This window comes from Megalobrama amblycephala, linkage group LG3 (assembly GCF_018812025.1).
Source record: "Megalobrama amblycephala isolate DHTTF-2021 linkage group LG3, ASM1881202v1, whole genome shotgun sequence".
In the NCBI taxonomy this organism is placed as follows: domain Eukaryota; kingdom Metazoa; phylum Chordata; class Actinopteri; order Cypriniformes; family Xenocyprididae; genus Megalobrama; species Megalobrama amblycephala.
The window spans coordinates 51668157-51692837 of record NC_063046.1 but is presented as its reverse complement, the minus strand read 5'-3'; the positions used below and the strand labels follow the sequence as shown (position 1 = coordinate 51692837).

General features: G+C 40.4%; 1 protein-coding gene across 2 annotated transcripts in view; it reads right to left on the bottom strand.

Annotated features, from left to right (window-relative positions):
- Positions 1-293: 293 nt before the first annotated feature.
- Positions 294-24681, bottom strand: part of ccdc149a (coiled-coil domain containing 149a) — a 30340-nt gene continuing 5952 nt past the window's right edge. Inside the window, exons 2-12 of one of the 2 annotated variants that reach the window (XM_048186018.1) lie at positions 18709-18870; positions 18569-18607; positions 18360-18467; positions 17398-17514; positions 17045-17217; positions 16153-16225; positions 15974-16058; positions 15675-15819; positions 14060-14136; positions 6354-6455; positions 294-1001 (exon numbers count right to left, since the gene is read on the bottom strand). In XM_048186018.1, the coding sequence (XP_048041975.1) occupies positions 454-1001; positions 6354-6455; positions 14060-14136; positions 15675-15819; positions 15974-16058; positions 16153-16225; positions 17045-17217; positions 17398-17514; positions 18360-18467; positions 18569-18607; positions 18709-18870 (1629 nt within the window). In that variant the 3' untranslated portion in view covers positions 294-453. The remainder of the gene's footprint in view (positions 1002-6353; positions 6456-14059; positions 14137-15674; positions 15820-15973; positions 16059-16152; positions 16226-17044; positions 17218-17397; positions 17515-18359; positions 18468-18568; positions 18608-18708; positions 18871-24681) is intronic. The other variant, XM_048186019.1, reaches the window with a different exon arrangement.

Genomic DNA, 24681 nt, shown 5'->3' with positions numbered 1-24681 from the left:
TACATTCAAGCTATTTTAAGGCATAACGTTTTTTTTTTTCACAGTAAAAAAAACGTTTAAATATGTCATTTTGGTTATCAAAGATGAGTTTTAAGGGATAAAATTATTGATTACAGGTGGACTTTAAATAATTTTGCTATAAGTAAATATATATATATATATATATATATATATATATATATATATATATATATATATATATCTTGGTTTAAGAATAAATTGATGTTTGTACTGGAAATCAAGACAAATCTACTAAGTAAGATTTTTTTTTGCAGTGAATGAGATGTAAAACATTGACAATCAATGGGTTTATTTGCTTCAGCATTGCATACTGTATGTAATCTGGTTTGTGTTATGGATTTTTATTCAGCTGCTTTGACCAATAAATCACCACATTTTAGACTTCTAAGGAAAGCTTCTTCAGACCCTTCAGACCTTCAGTTCCCCCTCCTATTATAGAATAGAAGAGTCACTTGGTTCAGTAGGTTTTTTCTTTATGGAGGCACCTTCCAAAATATTTTCAAAGTAAGCTCTTGGAATTCCCACAGAGGCTTGAAAGTCGACATTTTCACAGGCGGTTTGGTCGAAAGTAATTGAAGACATTTGCATCACATGAAGTTGTCCAGACGTTGCTGGAGCCAGAGCCAAAGCTGCATCTTCAGCCTCCTCCGCTATCATGCACAGCTCCCCTAAAACCTCACCCTCGTTCACAGTTGGGCTTCCCTCAATTTCCTGACCGGAACATGCTTTTGTGCAGAAGCCTGTCTTTTTTTCCACAGGACCCTCCTTCACCTCGGTCCTGACCTGCCCATTAGTCTGTCTCACAATATCTGTCCCACACAAGATGATCTCTTCCCTGTTGTCAGGGGTGACAGGTGTGTCCACCTCCTCTCCGCCTCCATCTGGACAAGGGCGGGAGCCGCGCCACATGTTCGGGAAGCTGTCATTGCCAGCTGTGTCCTGCTCCCATGGCGATGGCCCTCCTCTTCCTGTCCTGTCATCTGAGCCAATCAGGGAGACAAAGAAGATTAATGAACATTGTGTTAGTGCCATGCTAATGGAATGGAGCCCTGCGAGGCAAATGTGTCGTTTACCACAGTAGTGAAGCTCAATTAAGAATTCATACCATGGTGAGTGCGCTTGGCCAACGGAGATCACATTGGCCACGTACACACTAAGTTTCAGGAGTGACAACCGCATTTAAATGCAGGAGTGAATCCCCTAAATTATCATTTCATGTGTGTACGGAACACGACTCACTCTTGAAAATGCGATGATTGACAGCTTGGAAACCATAGCGACGTTCTGGCGTCTTTCCTGTTTGGTTTATTGTGACCAAAGTAAAATTACAGTGACAAAACACTTGTTATTTTCAGCAATTTAACTAACACATTCGACGGAGGCGTCGTGTTTTGTTTATGCGTGTACAGCTAGTTTCACACAGCGCGCTCTTTCTGTGTTGCCATGGTCACTCATTATAAGTGTTTTTGGACTTGTTGTTTAAGCTGGTCTCATAAAGCGAACGGGTTTGAGTTATTAAAGTGAGCAGACATGAATTGCAATATTTTGGTCTTATTTTCAGCATAAAGCGTTTAGATTTATTTCGGTTTATTATGGGCATATTCTTGTTCGCTGATTTTTCTAGCAAGATCTGGCATTTGCAACTCGAATGAGTCAAGGCTCGTGCTTTCCCTGTGATTCACCGCACATACAGAAGAGAGACACATCTCCGATGAACGTTAAAAAAACGACATTAACAACTAGTTGTTCAGTTCGGTTCCGTACACACTGCATAGAATTTCTGTAAATGCGGTTGTCACTACCTGTATTTTGCGGGAGTTAATTCGGTTGTAGAATACAGTTGTCACTCCCGTATTTTACTGAACTGTGTGTGTACAGAACGCCATTAAGAACTAAAAGGTGAACTGACAATTGAATTTAGCTGCAGTGTGTACGTGGCCATATTTTTTGGCAGTAAAACAAAGACTATAGAATAACACAAGACGCTTCACTCGTATTGTTTTGAATGGGAGAAAGTGTGACGCGCAATATGGCGGAATAAGAGCCAATCGCCGACTGGTAAAGTCATTGCGTCAATTCAGCGGCCGTTAATCACCGGTTTCTATAGAAACAGTCAGACGTGCGCCTCCGAAGAGACGCGCATTTAGGTCTGCGCATGCGCATTAGCTTGATCCAGCCTGAAAAATACAGTTTTTTTGTCAAGATTCGAGCGTTTAGAAACTAAATTTATGAGCCAGTTGTTGTTAGATTTCATTGGTGATTTCAAATATGAAATTTAATCGTAAGGTTGGCGAACAGTTTTGGAGAATTTGATGTTTCCCCATTCAAAGAGATAGGAGCTGCATGATGCCCAGGATGCCCGAGAGGCGTTTCAAAGATGGCCGTCGAGTGAAATAACTTGTCTTAAAGGGACTTTGAGTAAATTAGGTTGTAGAATATGGTTGTCACTCCCGTATTTTACTGAACTGTGTGTGTACAGAATGCCATTGTGTAGTTTATGGTATGTAGTTTCTGTGACACTAGCCAAATTACAAAAATAAAGCAACTTTGCAAATGCCCCTTTCATGTGTCATGCCTCTCCAACTCAAACATCACAAATACAGCTCTACTGGTACCTGTAAAGGGATGTTCCAAGAGGTAAGAATAGGTTACTTTCAATGAGGTCCAACATATTAAGAATACTTTTAGCTGTGTTGCTATGCGTCATGAATAAGCAATTGAGTAGGCAAACACTCTAGAACGAAAGTGAGCATCTCGCTTATAATAAACCCATTCAAAGTATCTGTACTGGGCGTATTTTTTGACATAACATGTCACAACTGTTTTGGTCTAACTGGACACATCAAAGTAAACATTATAACCAGGATCATTTGTCTCTCTGAATGGATGCATGATGGTGCTATATCGAAGCATCCATTGTAGTGCAATGCATCGCAATGCCCCGTTTGCATGTGACTTGTTTAGTCTTTGAAGGTCTAAATGCAGCGACTTTCGGCTTGCACTTCTGTAACCGAAGCTGAATTTCTTTTGTAACGCGTCAGTCATAGTCCCACACCAGTGGCTCCGCCAAACTCTCGCTATAGGTTGAGCTGGAAAGAGATTGACAAGATCTGAGCGGACTGCTGTTGTGATGGTGCCTGGGCAGCTCAATGTTTACACTTTTAGGGGAGATAAACCAATGGCATGCTAATAAAACTCAGGCCTTGTTTACACTTGGTAGTATTAAAGGGTTAGTTCACCCAAAAATTTTAATTCTGTCTTTAATTACTCATTCCACACCCGTAAGACCTTTATTCATCTTTGGAACATAAATTAAAGATGGTTTTGATTAAATCCATGAGCTTTTTGGCCTGTGATAGACTGCAACGTTATTACCACATTCAAGGTCCAGAAAGGTAGTTCACATGAATACAGTGGTTCAACCTTAATGTTATGAAGTGACGAGTACGCAAAAACAAAACAAAAATAATAACTTTATTCAACAATTTCTTCTTTTCCCTGTCATTTTCCTTCTAGGTTTTACGTCAGAAAGCCGACTCATTATTGGCCAGCGTTGTTCTGATGTAGAACCTGGAAGCGCTGCACTGTCTTCAATGTAAACAGCGTGGGAGACTGACATGGAAGATAAGCAATTGTTGGATAAAGTCGTTATTAGGGGCCAAGCACCGAAGGTGCTTAGGCACCTATTGTAATCGTTAGATTTCTTTTTATTCTTCTTCTTCTTCTTCTTCCGCTCTTGAAGTCTATGGCAGCCCATAGAAGCGTATGGTAAAAAGTTGTGAAATTTGGCACACAGTTAGAGGACAGTCTGACCTTTGTCCACAGCAAATTTGGAGTCTCTAACGCAATCCCTCTAGCGCCACCAGCTGTCCAAAGTTGCGCTTATGTTTATGTTAATAACTTTTGAACCGTAAGAGCCGTAAATTCTTTTTTCCTCTGATTCCTTGGGTCAAGACAAATCGATCGCACCATATGACGTCATTTTCCGTCATGAAAATTTTTCCGCCATTTTCTGAAAAACCTACTTTTTCGAACTCCTCCTAGGCCGTTACTCCGATTTTCACGAAAATTGAACCAGATCATCTTCAGACCATGCCGACAAAAAGTTATGGAATTCAAGTTAATTCCTCAAACCGTTTTCGAAAAACACGCAAACTAATTTTACGAAGCGCTTGCGAAAATAGACATAAGGCTGTATCTCTGCAACGGTGTGTCGTATTCAGACCAAACTTGGTACGTGTCATCACAACCATGACCTGAGACACCATGCAGTGTTTCGGTGCAGCGCCATCTACTGGTGCGGAGATATGAAAAATGGATTTTTTGGCTTATAACTTCTGATGGGTTTGTCCAAAAATCATAAATTTGGACTCATTGGATTCGAGTCGAATGATATCCAGTTTCCCCATATCGGACATTTTGGCCGTCAGCCATTTAGAATTTTGTGCTAAAATGCTGTATTTTACGAACGCATTAGCGTATCTTTACGAAACTTGGTATGGGTCACCAGCACAATGCCCTGAAGGAGCCTGAGAAGTTTCGGACCAGGCACCTTGGCACCTTGTGGCCAAAAGTTATAACAAAATTTACAAAAATGCTAATAACTTTTGATTATTTTAACTGATTGTAATGAAACTGGTCTCAGTTGATTCCTTGGGTCATGCCGAGAACACAGATATCAAATTTGCCATAGTCAGCTGAACTTCCTGTCCGCCATATTGTTTTTCTTTTAAAACATACTTTTTCAAACTCCTCCTAGACCGTTGCTCCGATTTTCACCAAAATTGAACTGTATCATCTTCAGACCATGCAGACGAAAAGTTATGGATTTCAAGTCGATAAGTCAAACCGTTTTCGTATAGCGGAGCAAAGAATTTGAGGCATGATGCAAAAACGACTCTTGAAGCTGTATCTCTGCAATGCTTTGACATATTGACACCAAACTTTGCAAGTGTCATTGTCACCTCACTCTAACCATACCACATTAATTTGGTCACAGCGCCACCTATTGGTCGAAAGTGATGAACCAGTAAATCCTCATTTTTGATCATTTTTCAGCTCTTTTGCCTAAAATGAACTTAATAGGTCTTTAATTGCTCACAGTTGCAGTTGGTCTGATGCTCAGAGCCATGTTGGCAGGCTTCTTGTGCCGTTTTTGTGCTTGGCCCCGTAATTGCTGCTTGCAGCTATATTTTTTGTTTTGTTTTTGCTCACAAAATGTATTCTCGCCGCTTCATAACTTTAAGGTTGAACCACTGTGGTCACATGGACTATTTTAAAGATGTCTTTATTACCTTTCCGAGCCTTGAAAGTGGTAATAACATTGCAGTCTATCAGAGGCCAGAAAGCTCACAGATTTCATCAAAAATATCTTCTTTCTACACTACACCATGTTGTACTACTATGTCCAACATTATAACATGTATGTCATGTCATTGTGTACTACATCGTGGAAGTTAACGCTTTTTGGATGCAAGTTGAATGTGGATGGCTGTTGCACTGGAAGCGTGTCATTTTACTTACTAGGATGGCTGGAGGATGAACAAATTATGGGACAATTTTCATTTTTGGGTGAACTATCCCTTTAAAATTAGAAATTTTGCCTTGGCAACTAACTGAAATAAAAAAAAAAAAAAATTTCATTTCAATTAATGTTTATTTTATTTTAAGTAACAAAAATGTTTTAGATTTAGTTAACTACAATAACCTCGTCAAGGACTAAAATATAAGATTATGTAAAATAAGTGTTATAAGATTTATGAGACTCTACAATTAATCACTCTGAATTCTTACAAAGTGACAAAGCTATATAAGTTTCAAATCTCACACCAGCAAATAAAATACACACAACAAAGGCATCCAGCTGGGAAAAGGAGCGTGACGGCCTGTCAGCGATGGCAACAGCTTAGTTCTGCCTCCCCTCTGCATCATTGCTGCCTATTCTGCTGGATTACTGACCCATATTTGAGAGCATTCAGCTAAAAGGTTAAACACTGCATGCGGCTTATTCATGGGACAACAGAAACGCGAAATACCACTTTACACAGCAGCATCCATATTTATGGGGCAGTCCCGACCGCAAAACACGCCCCAAAAGTTGGTGAATGTCAGCGAACGAGAATTTGCTAGCATTTGCCAAATGCCATGGCATTTGGAAGGGATTGGGCGTTCAGACGGCCTGACCAATGAGAGTGTGCGTGAAGGATAGGCGTGATAGCAAAGGGACAAGAGGGGTGGGCTGGTCAGAGAATTAGCTAATTACAGCTCTTCAGCCTCTTGGCGGGACGATTAGCAAATGGCAGATTTGGTTACACACAATTACACACGCTCACCTGCAGGAGGTTGTGGGTTAGTGGTTTTTTGTGCTTCTGGCTTATGTGGATGGTCAATAGAGCACAGAGGTGTGGCACTCAGAGTGATGGCATCTCTACCTCCTGTTGAACGCCACAGAGAGGAAGCTGACATTATTTACAGTGTGACAGGACTGTTATCAGTGCAAACTACCAATAGACAATGAAGAGAAGGAATATCTTTGATATAACCTGATGTATATCACACTTAAAGGTGCAGTAAGCCATTTCGGAGAAACGCTGTTGAAAGTGGATCACCAACACACTTGTAGCCAATCAGCAGTAGGGGGCGTGTCCACTCGTCAAAGAGCTTTAGGACCCGCGTTAATATTAGAAAAGCTTTCCAGTGCTGGAGAGACCTAATCAGGAAGGCCTGAAAATGAACGCAGGGGTTGCGTTGTTTCTGCTCCATAAGTGAGTAACATTAGTTTTGCTTACAAAACCAAGATATGCTGGTGTTGTGTTGTTAGCTATAGTCATTGTTAGCTATAGTCATTGTTTGTCTGGAGCTTGTGTGCTGCTGGAGACCATCAACAAACTCTTGTTTGCATATACGGTACTCTTGTACTGTATGTTCATTTTTTTGTTGTTCCTTGTCGTTTTTTTCGTCATCTTCGCTTTATTTTTGCGCAAAGCATTATTTTGCTTTACTTCAGCTATGAAAAAAAGGGACATCCACTCTTGCATTGTGTGTTTGTGCATTTTAGGGGCGGAGCAATGAACGGAGGGGTGTGTTTGTTTGGAATGATTTCAAATATCAACAGTGTTTCTCAGAAATCGCTTACTGCACCGTTGAAGCAATAAAACATTTTTTTATAACAGTGTAATAAAATAGTATCATAAAAATGTAATTTCATTAAATTTTATATAAAATAAATTAAATAATAAAAAAAAAAAACATAATTATTAGTTCACACAATTTGTAATGCATTTCCTAAATTCCAAATTCCTAAATTCAAATTAAATATTTTTTTAAATGACTAAATATGTAATATTTATTTTTATGTAGATTAAATTAATATTTTTTTACATTTAATTTAAAATTAATAATGTAAATTATAATTTGATATTTTTTAAATAATTTAACAAATTAAAATTATTATTTTAAAAAATATGTAAAATTATGCATAAATTAACTTTACATTACATTTAAAATAAAATGTATATTTTATTACATATTGTAAATAAAATATGATTATATTTTGTGAATGTAAAAAAAAAATAATAATAATAATAATTAAATGTATTTAATGTAAGTTTAAATCTTTTACAGAGCAGCTGGATGACTGCCCTGAACAAGATGTGTGTCTGCTGCAATGTATGAAGATGCAATGCTGCATAAAAGCAGCACAAAAATATGCAGCTCTGAACCACCAGTGTTTCTGTTGCTGCTGATTTGGTTCTGTGTAAATGAAACACAGCATAAGAGTGGCCTTAAACTTATATTTGAAAGTGTATATTAAGTTATTTTATTTCATATTGTACCTAGATTTAATCCTAATTTAATATTTCTACATTCATACTTTGGTAACACTTTACAATAAGGTTAACATGAACTAACCATGAGCAATACATCTGTTACTGTATTTACTAATCTTTGTTAACGTTAGTTAATGAAAATACAGTTGTTCCTTGTTTGTTCATGTTAGTTCACAGTACATTAAATAATGTTAACAAGATTTTAATAATGTATTAGTAAATGTTGAAATTAACATTAACAAAGGTTAATAAATGCTAATTGCAGATTATTATTAGTTAATGTTAACTAATGAACCTTATTGTAAAAGTGTTACCCATACTTTCATATTTCTGTGTAAATGCACCATCTTCAGATGCAGCTTCTGTAGGACCTTTGAAGAACAAAGGCATCATAATGTGACGAGGGAAAATAAAAACTCAAAGGATTTCACTGGTTTGTGATAAATCCCAAAATCTCATTCAAACACAAAAATTTATACCGCTCTCAAAACGTGACATTTATAAAGGTACATATACAGACTGAAAAGGATCAAACTGGCCACATGAACTCACACACAGAAAGTGACTACAGCTCCCCTCATCTGTCTTCATTAGTACTGGCTGCATGCATCACAGGTTAATGCCATATGTTGCCCACAGGGGACTGAGCACTATATGCTGGTGCCATCATAACACTGGCCACCAGTGCTTACATGCTTCCACTGTCTAATCAGTTTAAACACCGCTTTCTAGGGCCACTGTGGTATGAAATATAATAAACAAGAGAGTCATGCAGTGAATAGGAACCGCAGCAGCATATAGCAGCACACTGAGCTTGGATGAACATGAACATAGATTGTAAGCCTTGTGGCCATAAAATGTATACCTAAAAGTCATATTTAAAGGATTAATTCACTTCAGAATTCAAATTTCCTGATAATTTACTCACCCCCATTTCATCCAAGATGTTCATGTCTTTCTTTCTTCAGTTGAAAAGAAATTAAGGTTTTTGAGGAAAACATTCCAGGATTTTTCTCCATATAGTGGACTTCACTGGGATTTAATGGGTTGAAGGTCCAAATTGCAGTTTCAATGCAGCTTCAAAGGGCTCTACACAAACCCAGCTGAGGAATCAGGGTGTTATCTAGTGAAATGATCTGTCATTTTCTTAAAAAACAGAAATGTATATACTTTTTAACCACAAATGCTCGTAATCACGTTGTAATCACGCGGAAGTTTACTTTAGGTGGAAGTACTGCAGTAGGGTGGAAAACTTCAAAATCGTCCAACATCGTTTTACCTTTATTTTTTGTAAAGGCCATTTGACTTAGTCTTACATAATGCGTGGCAAAGCAGTGCAAGATGAACGTTTGTGGTTAAAAAGTATATATATATATATATATATATATATATATATATATATATATATATATATATATATATATATATTTTTTTTTTTTTTTAATTACTGATCGTTTCACTAGTTAAGGCATAGTTCACCCAAAATTGAAAATTCTGTCATCATTTACTCTCTCAAGTAGTTTCAAACCTGTATACATTTCTTTGTTCTGCTGAACACAAAGAAAGATATTTGGAAAAATAACAGTAACCAAACAGATCTCGCCCCCCATTTACTACCATAGTAGGAAAAATAAAGATCTGTTTGGTTACTGACATTCTTCCAAAAATCTTCCTTTTGTGAATTTTCTTTTTTGGGTGAACTACCCCTTTAAGACCCTTATTCCTGGGCTGGGATCGTGTAGAACCATTTGAAGCAGCACTGAAACTGCAATTTGGACCTTTAACCAGTTGTACCTTGTTGAAGTCCACTATCTGGAGAAAAATCCTGGAATGTTTTCCTCATTTCTTTTCGACTGAAGAAAGAAAGACATAAACATCTCGGATGACATGTGGGTGAACTAATCCTTTAAACCTATAATGCTTACTGTATCATATTTGATATGCAAATTTCTAAGGCCTATTATCAATACAATCAAAAGGTTGCTGAAAAACCTGTTGCACACAATCTACTACATGCATTCAGTCGTCTGATTAATAGTTCATCCTTTTTAGAAAGTAAAATGCCTTTAGGTATAATTGTAAAACGTCCTCCTTCAGAGACTTTTTGCTGTAAAATCGTTACTGATATTATAAAGTAAACTTAAGAATAACTTTTATATTAATATTTCCAGATGAACATTTACTGAACTGAAGCAACTCTGGTTTACTTGATAATCCAAACATCATTTTATAGAAAAATCGTGTTAAAATGTGAGTATCAAATATGATCCATCAGGCTTTTTAGGAACATTTATTTGTTCATCTCTCAATCATCATTGTATTGCACTGCATTATATAAAAACTGCAGAGCTCTGATCATAAAATATCATATTATTATTATTGTTATTGAGAGATATAGAGTGTTAACTGATATTTATATGCATTTTATGTAAGTAGTCTGCTATACTGTTATATAGACCTCAAATATTTACATTTTAAGCTATCAGAATTTCATCCTTTTGGACATATAAATATTGACAACTGCACCAAATTGCATATTTTTGCTCAGTTTGTGCATCTGAATAAAACTGAGGTGTTTTCTCTGCTCCATATTCTCACTATATCATGAGCCATAAAGCCTGGTGTATAAAATATGATTCTCAAAAAAAAAAAGAAAAAAGAAAAAAAAAGAAAAACCTATGCAAAGTTTTATAGATAGATAGATAGATAGATAGATAGATATACATATAACTTTATTCTAAAGGTCTAAAGGTTCAACAAACTGTTGCATTTCAAAAAAATATATTTTTCTGACTATAATTTAATATGTCAGGCTTTACAGGATTAAAATGTCATTGCATTTAGATAACAAAATATCAAACCAAGTAGTGTCAATAAAAAAGATTAACCAGTTTTTAACCAGTTAATGGCATCCAAAACAACATTTTAATGTATGGACAGACTCACAAAGTCATACAGGTATGCGAGTAAATTATGACAAAATTTTCATTTTTGGGTGAACTAAACCTTTAAGTGTGGTCTGAGTGGCCAAAAACTTTTTGGGCACACTTTATGTAAATCTCCAGCAATGATCCTAGATTGACAGCTGACAGCAGCTCTGCGCCTCCATATGGTCCTCTGGACTACTTGAAGATCTCAAGAGAGGGTTTATTTTTAAGAGGCACCGAAATAATGCTTTAGCGACTCTAAGCTCAACTTCCTTTGTTTGAAAAGGTCATTGTTGTGTTATGGAGACCGGCTTCTGAGCTAATTAAAAAGTCGGGCTAATTCTGTATGCCGAACAGCATGGAGCTTCACTGCGGCTGCTTCACAGCCCGCTGTGCAAAACAGGATGGATGGATGAGAGGCGATCCCCACCTGGCAGCTGCCCATCCATCCATTCATTCACTGCTTGTCCCTGCCTCACACTGGGGAACAAAACCATCTAGTTTTATGGACAAACCGAGCTTTGCGTCACATCGTACAGCTCGGAAGTCACAGAAGTCGCGGCAGAAGACTACTAATTTCCTCTCATGGTGACTTCTGGCACATTTCAAACAAGAAATGATCTCTCTCACTTGTTGTTTTGTCATTGCGATGACAGGTAAAAAGAGTCGTAAGGGGAAAACAAGTTTAAGTCAGACAGGCTGTTCTGACAGGACTGCACTAGTCAACAAGGAAACAAGTACAACCTGTCATCTAAACAGACAACAAGAAAAAATGACGGGGATGTTCATGATCTGGAAAAAAAATCTATTTTCTTTCCTTTCTCGAATGCACTCACTCTGTCCATGCTAAGTACACTTAGCATACTTTTAAAAATAGTACTCATTACAGAAATAATATACTTTAAAAATATATACTTATTTAAAATCTGAATGTAAAGTTTTCAGACACTTAACTGCACGTTATTTGCAATGAAATTAACTGTAGAGTTGTTACGTATCCGGCGCCTGCTGGTTCCTGCTACTCCCCACCAGAGGTCGCCGGACAACATTTCAATGCACACACAGTCATACATCACTCCGGACTACATTTCCCATAATTCTCTGTCTAGGAACCAATCACACACTCGCACCTGTTTCCCATCAGTAGAACCTTTATAAGCTGCACCCAGACACACACACAGGGCTGAGTATTGTTTAGCCTTTATCCGACCTTGTCTCCGTGTTAATCCTTGTTCCTAATTTCCTAGCATTGCCTTGTTTTTGACCCTGGACTGTTTATCCCTTGTTTGATGATCGTTTGCTGCCTGTCTTGACCATTGCCTGTGATTTGGATTACTTTTCTGCCTTGCCCTTATGTTTCTGTTTACTGGTGTTTGACCCTTGCCAGTACGACTATGCTCATTCTAATAAAGCCTGCGTTTGGACCTACCCCTCGTCGTCACGACTCCCAACGTTACAAGAGTGCTTTTTTGACCCACATACATAGGACTTATTTTTATATTCTTTCAACATTACTTATATTGTCTTTTTAAATATCAAACAATCATTTATGGGAAACTAAAATACACACTGATGTCATTTCTGTTGAACTTATAGGTCATGTATATAGATATATTTAGAATGACACATTTGTAATTATGAAGTTGCAATTTAGTACATTTAAAATATATTAATATTGAATAACACACTGCAGTTCAAATTATAATCAAGTACTTTAAATGTGCTTTAGTATGTCACTCAACACATCAAAATAAGTGTACTTCTTTAAAACATGACAAGATTATTAAAACAATGATTTTAAATGGTTTTAATTTGAAATTATTACTAAGTGTACTTTTAAAGTGTACCTAAGTGCGTTAAATGTAGTCTCTTTAAATGCACTGAAGTGGCTTTTTATTTCATTGCTATTATATTATCTTCAAGTACATATCTACTTTTAAGATCTGAAGTACACTTCAAGTGCACATTTAATACAATTAAATGCACTTCTGTGAAAAAGTGTCATGTTGGCCAATATGTATTATACTGACATCTATTGGCATGGAGGCACACACTAAATCAGCTTTACTAGTCTCCATCTCAAGTGAATAACTTTAAACATTTTACCAAAAAGACTATTAATTTCTTTAGAGTTAAAACTTCTTTAATGAAGGGAAAAAAAATTGCGAGTGCACTTTAAACTGATTTCTCCTGTTCATTTCTGCAAGGCCACCAACTCGATCACTTTCAAAGTCTGAGTTGTGATCCTCTCTCTCATCCACAAAGTTCCCTAATAATACCACATTCCCCAAATGTGTTTGTAATGTGGGCAATCAGTTTCAGTAATGGATGCTTGTCAGTTTTATGGCGGCAGAATGACAGTCTTATGACATGTGAGCATCTGATCTGTGCTTCAGTGACAGTGCTTTACTACCCTCTTGTGGACGATGATTCTAAGTACTTCTCTTTTACTGGTGCTCATACTACCATTTTACAAAAGTAGGCCAATGTGGCCACTTATTAAATGGCCCATATAAATTAAATGAGGACGTTGACACTAAACTAAAATCGTTTCATTAGTGGAACTTTCCAAGCCAACCTTCACTTTTACTATTACTCATACTTGATTTGATTTGAACCAACTCTTGAACCAACTATACTACAGGTATAGTACAAGTATGGTATTACTTTTCTAAGTGATCAGACTTTTTCAAGTTTTGCCTGGTGAACAATAAAATGTTGCATAATGTAATATACTTTAATGCCATTTCTATTGAATCTATTGAAGTTTCAATTTAGTACATTTAAAAAATATTAACTTTAAATGTACTATCGAATAGCACACTGCAGTTATTATTAGCACACTGCAGTTATTACTGCAATTATAATCAAGTACTTTGCATGTGCTTTAGTATGTTAGTCAACACATCAAAATAAGTATACCTCTTTAAAGCACGACAAAAAAACAAAAACAAAAATTTAAAATGCATTTTAAAGTAAAACTTTTAATTTGATATTATTACAAAGTGCACTTTTTGACAAAGGTTATAGGTTTAGTCTAAATTTGCAGCTCTTTCAGTAACTTTTTGTGCTTTAACTTTTTGTTGAGTCAAATCTAGAGACTAGAATATCATTATTGCATTCAAGGCTACAATTTTATCCTATAAACACAAAGATATAAGATAATTAGATATCTGATGACGTGAGGGTATACGGATAATTAATTATAGTAATAATACAACAATATCAACAAATGAAAAATGGAAAGCACAAAAACATAGTCAACATGCAAGAAACTCTTACCTGGGAGACTCCAAAGGCCTGAAATTTCCAGAGTCCTCAACTTCCTCTCCAAATCGGCAACTCGGTTTCCCAGAATTCTATAATGCACAATAAATTAACCCAATACAAAATTTATGTAAAAAATGAGAAATCTTTCTTTCAAAACTTTTTGTACGAAACCTGCAGGTAAGATATTTAAAGGGTTAGTTCACCCAAAAATGAAAATTCTGTCATGATTTACTCATCCTCAAGTTGTTTCAAACCTGTATGAATTTCTTTGTTCTGCTGAACACAAAACAAGATATTTTGAAGAATGCCGGTAACCAAACAATTGATGTGTTCCACTGACTTATTTTTTTCCATACTATGAAAGTCAAAGGGGCCCATCAACTTGAAGTTGCATGACAGAATTTTCATTTTTGGGTGAACAATCCCTTTAAATGTTGATATTTGAAAGTACACTGTAAAAAATGTAAAAAGTTGTAAATAAATATTATTGGAGTACTTTTTATAAGAAAATACTATTTCAGTCTTTCTACTTCAAAATGTCACATTTAATTCAATGCGTTACTTGCGCGTTACTTAAATGTATTTGCGATTTCTGAGTGAAAATTAGTCTGGGTAAACCCAGCCTGATCTGCCGGCGATTTGATTTCGCTCGGCAACTCAGTCTGGAAACCCGTGCATTCACTTCTGCTGTGCTGTTACACTTTTGCGGGAACCAATCACAGACTGGCTTATCCACCTTGCTCGCTATTGGCGGGTATAACACGATGACGATAGAGAAGCGACGGCAAGCAGCTTTCAAACTCTATTTGATCTACCCGTCTCTCGCACGACCGTCACTCCAAAATAACAATGCTCAATCACAGTGACGCCGATTGTGTTAAGCATTTACCTTATCTGAGAGAAATGTAGCAGAGCGTTGATCCGACAGTCTCTTCATAGGAAGATTACAAACAGCGATTGATGACACACAATGATTCTCTGCTGTTATTTTGGTGGTTTGCTTCACGATGTGAGTACAGGACTCTTTTACTTCAACGTCCCTTGATGGTAGACAATATTTTTATTATTTGCTCTATATGTTTCGTCTCCCTGCTTCTTGAATCTCGCGCCACCTAAGCTGACTGGAATTCTTTTTGGTTGTCATGACAACAACGTAGTTTAGGGCGACTATATTCCGCGTTCATTTACACTGAACCAGAACAGTATCAGAGTCGCCTTTTAACCTCTCGACGATGCTGAATGACTTCTTTAGTTAGCAAACAAATTGCTCGAGTGGGTGTAAATACCAATCACTTTCATGTTTTTTTGCACAACCTGCAAAAATCGCTCGATGCTGATTGAGACACGGTAAACCTGTCTGGTGTTTTCGCATCGCTCTGCAAAGTACGTCACCCGGATCGTTGATCTGATTGGTTGAAGGACTATCCAATTGCGTGACTAATGCTCGTTGATCACGCCTCTTGTGCAGTAGGAAATACACAGCAAACTCCCCAGACCAATGTTCAATTTTAAATTGAGCTTGGTCTGGTGATAGCCAGACTAAGTGAAAATAGTTTCTACACCAAATTTGTGTTTCAATGTACAGGCTATTTCTGAACTGTTAGTGCAAATATAGTTACACACAAACCTGTTAGTCTGTCTTTGGTGTTGAATGATTATGTTCTTCTCGTGAATGGTCTCCAGTAAGGCTGTCGCTAAAGACTTCAGGTCTGAGATAGACTGAGGTGTGGCTGGTAAACTGCAACCATTATCCTCTGACAACAACCCTTGCACTGCAAACAGCAGGAATAGAGCAGTATTTGAGTGAATAAATGTACACAAGTGTATGCAGTCATTTGATATGCTGTACAGCAACATTTCTTTGCTTCTTTGTTAGTTCAGTTCATCAAGCCTTCTAAGAAAAAAGCAATTACATGACCCAAGCACCTTGTTTAGGAGAAAGAACTCCAGTAAGAGCGCTGCTGTTAGACTTGCCGGCAATTTCAGGATTTCTTCTTCGATCCAGGGCAGTCTAAAAGATGAAAAAAATACAATATTGAAATAATAAAATAATACAAATGAAATAATACAATATTAAAGCTGTGTATAAGATTTCACAGCCTTACCTTATATTTCTGTATGTTACTCTTCAACAGGCTGACCTCCTCTTGAACTTGTTTTAATCTGTCATGCAAGTATCTGCAATATGACAAAACCTTTTGTTACATGAAAAAACACATCTCATCTAAACTGAAATCAAGACAACATGCCTGCCTTTATTAACTCCCTGGAGCTGTATGGATTACTTTTATGATGGATGGTTGCACTTTTTTGGGCTTAAAAAAACGGCACCATTCACTCCTATTATAAAGCTTGGAAGAGGCAGGATATTTGTCAGTATAACTCAGATTGTGTTTGGCTGAAAGAAGGTAGTCATATATACCTAGAATGGATAATTCTAATTTTAATTCAACCCTTCAACATCTGCTTTGATTTTTCTTTGAAGAACCAGGATTCTCATGGGCTTGAAAAATACGGATATATGAGGAAGCCTAATTTTAAAAATATGATTTCTATATGTCATGTAAATTAATAAAATCTTAAAAACACCTCATGCATTTTTATTAAGAATTCACATTTTCTAGTTATGCAAAGCTCCAAAATATTGTAAGTACAAATTGTTTTTAAAAATTCTTGTCCAGTAAATTACAAACACCTGGAAAAGTCAAACATCCCTGAACAAAATTCAGCTTTTTAATGTTTTAATTTTGTAACTTATTTTAATTATATTTTTTTTAGTTACTTATTTTAGTCTATGGACACTTTTAGTTACTGTAAATTGAAAAACTGTTTTGAAAACAAAACTCATTTATTACAGCAGATGAAACCTAGAAACCTAGCCTACATGAGTGGGCCATCTAATATCGTTGTGGACAACAGGAGGCTTGGAGTCATATTTTTTTTTTGAATCACTGCATTATAATGAAGATCTGACAAGCTACATTAACACTCCCTGACTTGTTTTCCATGCAGAGGGCATCCACGTCAATGATGCGCTTCTCCTGGCCACCCAGGATGTGGTTCAGCTCGAGGTTGAGACGTTCAGCTTTCTCCTTGAACACGGTCCTCTCTGCCTTTATATCCTGCAGTTCGTCACTCACCGTCTTCAGACTGTGTTCAAGCTCTTCTCTCTTAAAAAAAACAGTACCAGTGGATATTCTCACAAAGCGCCATATTTGATTTACGGACATGATAGTGAAAATATATGATTAGGACACAAGAAAGAGCAAGAAGAATATGTTTTTTCATTCAGTAAAACCTGAGATGTCCAATAAATAAGGATGAGAATTAGATAAAACTTAACGACGCACATGCAGTGCTGCTTTCTCCAGTTGCCTGACCAGATCCTCACGCTCATGAGCAGGGAAATGTCTGACACCGGCTTCATCATCTCCAAGCCTCTGTTTTGTGATGGTCATTCTTAACAGCTATGAAGAGATGATAACAGCAGGGATAAGAAAAGAAAACACACACATATATATATATATATATATATATATATATATATATATATACTTTATATATATATATATATATATATATATATATATATATATATATATATATATATATATATATATATATATATAAGAAGAAAGAGACAGAAAGAGAGAGAGTCATTAGCTATGTTTCCATCCATGTATTTTTATGCAAATTTTGGGATATTGCATTAAAAAAACAAGATACACAAAAAACAAGATACACAAAAAAACATATGTATTTAATTGAGATGGATATTTTTTTTATTCTTTAAAGTATAATGGAAACTTTTTATTCCTGCAGCATAAACACTCATGTGATTTGCTTGTGATTGGATAACTAGACGAACCAAAGGACTTATCACATCACACCGCACCTCAAATGTAGTCATTCTGAAATGCCTGAGCAAAGTCTGTAATTAAAATTATTTGGTATGATTACCTCCCAGACTATCTCACACGTTTGCGCTCCCAAACATCAGGCATCCGCCTCTGAATGCAAGATAACATGATAGTGTTTGATATTGCGTTTCATTTGTGTGCTCTGAAGCACGTCAATTTTATGCAAGAAAAAAAAGGTCACAGGCTTCCCCGGTTGCAGTAACTTTTTATTATTGTATTACTGATACTTTGTGCCGGTTTCCAATGAAGAGAAGATTTTGTTCTCTTGAACGCATGGGATGGAAACAGTGCTTTATTTGCAGATGTTATATACAATATTACAATTTATCAAATAAGTTTCATTCACAAATTTGGATGCAAACATACCTATTTTTGAATAATTTTAAGTGTACCTTATTGTCTCCCTGGGTCTCACTGAGTCTCTGAGTAAGTTCCTTCACCTCTTCAACTAGCTTCTTATTTCTCTCCCTCGAATCCATCAACAACTGAGCCAAATTCACCTGAGACAAAGGGAAAGACAGAAAAGCAGAGAGAAAGAGAATAGTAATGACCTGCAAAACTTTAAAAGTTAAATAACACAATCATGTATAAATCAACTGACCTGATTACGTTTTTCTGGGGGAAGTGAAGATTCACCATCCTGAAATACATTGTAAAAATTCTGATGAACTACAAAGCCAAGAAAAAGTCATCATAAAATATAATATAATTATAATGCACAGTATGCCTCTAGAGACACACAATTAGTTCTCTGTATTTCTTCTTCAAGCCCTGGTGTGTCTCTCGCAGCTGGTTGGCCATCAGTTTGTACTGGTCTCTCTCCTGCTGACAGGTGTCCAGCTCTTTTGACAGAATGAGAAGGGCATCCTTCTTGCTCTCCAGCTTACGTTTGCATATCAAGAACTGCAGAAACAAGAAAAGTACAAGTGTGGACATGTATACTACCAGTCAAAAAAAAAAAAAACAGTAATTATGTATTTACATAAATACATAATTACTGTTAAACAGTATATTCACAATTCAAAATAACTGTTATCTATTTGAACAATCATTTTAAAATGAAATGTATTCCTGTGATGGCAAAGCTGAATTTCAGCATCCATTATCCAGTCTTCACTGTCACATCACAATCACTGTTTCCACAAAAATTTGAAGCAGCACAACTGTTTTCAACATTGATAATAACAAGAAATGTTTCTGGAGCAGCAAATCAGCATATTATAATTATTTCTGAAGGATCATGTGACACTGAAGACTGGAGTAACGATGATAAAAATTCAGCTTTGCATCACAGGAATAAAATACATTTCAAAATATATTCAAATAGAAACAGATTATTTAAATTGTAATAATGACATAGCTGCTCAGCGGTGGTGCAGCAATTGTGGCGATGGAACACAACGTCAATAGTAACCTATATGTTTTCTTTCAGTCAGTCGCGTTTGACATTATGTCAGAACTGAACTGACGAATTGGGATCCCTACCAAAAGGGGACACATACGGACTGACCATTAGTGCAATGCTACATATGGAAGGTCTCCTTGGTAGATTCAGCCTAGTTAGGGTGAAGTCAATTTCAGCACAGAGGCAGAGCGAACTCTGCTTAGGAAAAGACACGGGCTTGCCAAGAGAGGAGCCATACTGTGGAAGAATACACATACCATATGTATGTGTACATGTACATATGTATTGGCATAGGGATCAAAGCATATGGGCACCTGGCCTAGCACAGTCAACCACTGGCATACTTACAAGTGTTAGGCCTGGCATCAGATGTCTCCACCACGTCTGAATGCTGCAGGGTGCTGGAGGAACTCCAAAATATTTTGTAAGCTAGGGAACTCACCTGAGGAGCAAGATAATCACACATATCCAGTTCTTAGGAAGTGAATGTCTCTTCCATGATGGTTGATGCACGCAGCGGCCGCAATGCTGTCTGTACAGACCAGTATGTGCTAGCCTTGTAGCAGCGATTTGAAGCAGCCCAGCTCAAGCTGTACTGCAAGCAACTCGAGGCAGTTGATGTGCCAATGCAGTCAGGGTCCCTTCCAAATGCCAGAAGTTGCATGCCCATTGAACGTGGCACCCCAACTGGTGGTGGAGCCATCTGTTGAGACAACAGCATGCCTGGACGTTTGTTTTAGGGGAGCTCCTGCCTGTAGAAATGCAAGGTCCAACCACGGCTGAAGGTCTAGAGGTCTAGGATTGTCTGTAACACAGAGGTCCAAAATTGGCTGTAATCCACTGCCTTTCTTGGGTACAATGAAGTAAGGACTGTAGAACCTGGACTTCTTGTTGGCTGGAAGGATCGGCTCTATCGCATCCTTTGGCAGTAGGGCTTGGACTTCTGACAGGAGCATCCTTATCCAGCATGGAGGTGAACAGAATTTCCCTAAACTTGGGGGGTGGGGGGTGTCGCGAACTGAATCACATAGCCAAGTCTGATGGTCTGAATGAGCCAGTGAGATGGGCTGGGGAGCGCTAGCCAGGGCACCAGGGACCGTACAAGCGGGGTCAGAGGGACCACAGACATAGTGGGGCAGTGAGGTGGAGCACAGGGACTTGACCCGGAAGGCACAGAGTCCCAGTTTGGGGTTTGTTGCGGTGCAACACTTAACTGGTTTCACAGTTCGGCAGGGGGTGTGTGAGAAGGTGTTAGGAGAGGGGGATGGGAAAGGCCCAGAGAGGCCCTCTTGGGGCCCAGAGATAGAGGAAACTGGTCTTTTAATGACAATTTGGGTACTTGGGAACAGAAATAAAACTAAACAAAGGATTCTTCTCCTGGCCCACCTTCGGGGGAAGGAGTGGTGTGCTCACCATCTCCAAAACAGCTGCTCCCTCCACCTCTGGGCCGCCAATGTCAGGGCGCTTGCTCTTACACTCGGAAGGTCTGGCAGGGGTTGAGACGGGATGTGCCTCTTTCCTGTGGCCGGCTCCACGCTGCAGGCTAAGTGGAGGCTGCTGCTGAGACCATGTGGTGGCGGAGGTGGAAGCTGCAGGGCGGCACCCTCAGCGACGAGAAGGCAGGGGGGCTGCAGCCGGCGGCAATGTGGGAGCAGCAGCGGGCTGCCGGGGCAGGATGTGCTTAATCACCTCCATCTGCTTCTGTGTAGCAAAGAACCCGGGGCCAGATGTGTGCTAGTGCATCTGTACTGAGTTTTCCCTCGGACAGGGAGTAAAACAGCTGGCAATGGGAGGTTTCTGGGGAGGCAAACAGGTCTACCTGAGCCTCTCCGAACTCTCTCCAAATCAGCTGGACCACCTGGGGGTGGAGTCGCCATTCTCCCGGCAGCGCAGCTCGTGAGAGCTCGTCGGTCACACAGTTGAGCACACCGGGGACAGACGCTTCTGACTCCAGAGGAGGAGATGGTGGGCGAGTTGCGACATGCAACGGGAGCGTAGACCACCCTGACGGTTGATGTACGCAACGGTCGCAGTGTTATCCGTACGGACCAGCACATGCTTGCCCTGTAATGGCCTTTTCAGGCAGCTCAGGGCAAGGTGTACTGCTAGCAACTCGAGGCAGTTGACGTACCAATGCAGTTGGGGGCCTGTCCACACCCCTGATACTGTATGCCCATTGTACATGGCACCCCAGCTGGTGGCAGAGGCATCTGTGAACATCACAGCAGGCCGGGACACCTGCTCTAGGTGCACTCCCGCCCGAAGAAACAAGGGGTCCGACCACGGGCTGAAGGCTTGGCGGCATTCCGGAGTGATTGCTACTCGGAATGTGCCGCATTGCCACGCCCATCTCTGGACTCAGCCTTGAAGCCAGTGCTGAAGCGGTCTCATATAAAGCAAACAGAGCAGGGTTTCTGCTGCTGTGGCTGCCATATGCCCCAGGAGCCAAAGAATTTCAGTGGGACCGCTGTCCTGCCTTTGAACGTATTCAAGCAGTTCAACACAGACAGAGCACGTTCCTCTATGTGGCGTGCCGTCTGTTCCAACTCCATACAGAGAAAAGAGATCCTCTGCACAGGGGAGAGTTTGCTCTTTTCCCAGTTGACCTGAAGGTCTAACTGGCTGAGATGACTGAGCACCAGGTCCCTGTGTTCGCACAACTGATCCCGAGACTGAGACAGAATAAGCCAGTCATCAAGATAGTTGATGATGCGAACACCCTGCTCTCTCATGAGAACAAGCTCCCTCCACGGCTTTCGTGAAGATGCGGGGAGACAGGACCAGCCCGAAGGGTAGGACCTTGTACTGATATGCTCAACCTTTGAACACAAAGCGCAGGAATGGCCTGTGTCGAGGGGAGAATCGAGACATGAAAGTATGCGACCTTCAGGTCGATCGCTGCAAACCAATCTTGGGGACGGATGCACTTGAAAATGCATTTCTGCGTGAGCATTTTGAATGGTAGCTTGTGGAGGCTCCAATTCAAAACTCGTAAGTCCAAGATCGGACGTAACCCACCGCTTTCCTTGGGTACAATGAAGTAGGGATTGTAGAACCCTGACCTCATATCGGCTGGAAGAACCGGCTCTATTGTGTCCTTCGCCAGTAGGACCACAATCTCCGCACGCAAGACATGGGTGTCAACAGCTTTCACTGCAATGAAGTGGACGCCTCTGAACTTGGGGGGGACGCTGGGCAAACTGAATCGCATAGCCGAGCCTGATGGTCCAATAAGCCAGTGAGACGGACTGGGGAGCGCTAACCAGGCTCGCAGAGACTGGGCAAGTCGGATCAAAGGGATCGTAGGTGTACCTGCAGTGGGGCAGCGAGGTGGAATGCAGGGACGCGGCTCGGGGGGCTCTCTTTGCGAGGCGGCCCGTAGCGGGGTCTGAGAGTGCTGTGCAACACCTACCTGGCTCCACGGTTGGACAGAGGGCGCAGGAGAGGCTTTGGTTGCCTTCTCGAACCGCGAGCTGCTGCCCGCTGGCAATAGAAGAGGGGGATGAGGGTGGAGAGGTTTTTCTCCTCCCATTACTCTCTGAGCCCTCTTCGGACCCGGAGATGAAAAAAATTGCTCTTCGAAAATTTGACCCTGATTTTTTTTTAACAAAAAAACAAAACGAAACACAGGATTTACCACCCGGCCCTCCTCCAGGAGAAGGAGTGGTGCGGTCACCATCACCTGAAGAGCAGTCCCATCCATCTCCGGGTCACCCGTCCTAGGGCCTCTTGCTCTTGGCTTTACCTCCCTTCTTGGCATGGGCCTGGACGTGCTGGGCACCCAGCTTGTGACCGGCTCCATGGCGCCGCTTAGATGGAGGGGCAGCTGCAGGGGAGCACCCTCAGCGAAGAGCAGGCTGAGGTGCTGACGGCGGCGGATGGGTGGGTGGACGCAGCAGCTAACCACCACAACAGGATGTGGCTGATGGCCACTGCTTCTGTACAGCCGATAACTGCTGGGCAAAGTTCTCGACCGTGTCACCGAAGAGGCCGGTCTGGGACAAGGGGGAATTAAGAAACCTGACTTTGTCAGCATCCCTAATGTCGGCCAGACACAGCCAGAGATGGCGTTCCTGGACCACCAAAGCCACCAAAGACCATGCCATAACCTTCATCGCACAAAGCGCGAGGTCCGTTGCTGCACGAAGTTCATGAAGAACTTGGGGATCGTGACCACCCTGTGCAGGTCCTTCAGTGCCTTGGCCTGATGGACCTGCAACAACGCCGTAGTGTGTAAGGTGGAAGTGGCTTCCCTGCAGGCCTGGTAAGCCCTGCCGGTAAGATCCGACGAGTGCTTACAGGCCCGGGAAGGGAGAGACGGCTCCCCCTGCCAGGTGGAGTTAGGGCACAGTTCGGCCCGTTTCAACAGGGGGGGGGGATGCACGTATAACCCTTCGCCACACCGCCATCAAGGGTGGTGAGGGAGGAGGACCCACCGGAATGGTTTCGGGCAGTAAAAAGTGCCGTCCACATACCACGCAAGTAGTTCTTCATGCACCTCCGGGAAGAAAGGAACTGGGGGGTGGGTGGCTGAGAACAAGCATGCACCACCCCGAGATACCAAACGTCCAACCGGGCTCGGGACACGGTCGAGGATTCCACACAAGCCCGACCCTGTTGGCGGCCCGGGAAAGCATAGCCATCATCTCCGGATCAGAATCGGGCACCGTTACAGTTCCCGAAGGAGACAACTGCACAGACCCGTCATCTCCAGAAAAATCTGGCTCACCCTCCGATGCTGCTATCGACATCCGGTCATCAGATGGTGCACACCTTTGAGATGGCCCACTGCACTTCCCCGGCAGCTCTACTGGCTGCGGAGTGCAGGAGGAGTGAGGGTTCCTAGGCGGTTGGTTCCCCGAAGGAAGTGCGCTCACTGTTATCCTCAGATTACCAGTGTCGCTACCCACAGCAACCCTCTGAGGAGGATTGTAATAAGGAAGTGGCACTGGGGCTCCCACCCCTTTGCAGGAACTGAAGTCTTGATCGCAGCTCCGAGATGGTCATCTTCATCTTCACAATGAGTACATGACTCATCCACGAACGCTGCCTCAGCGTGCTTTAAGCCCAGACACGTGATGCAACGTTCGTGACCATCCTTCGGTGCCAGGTAACGACTGCATCCAGAAACACACAAGTAGAATGTCATCTTTAAAAAGACGCAAGCTCTACTTGTGTAAGCTCTTTCAGGGACTTACTCTTTAAATGTGTTGAAGCATGCAGGGGAACGGCTGCGGCAACACAGGGATTGTGTGCAGCCTGTCATGTGCTCTCCTCTCTTTGTAGACGCTGCTCTTACCAGCTGTGAG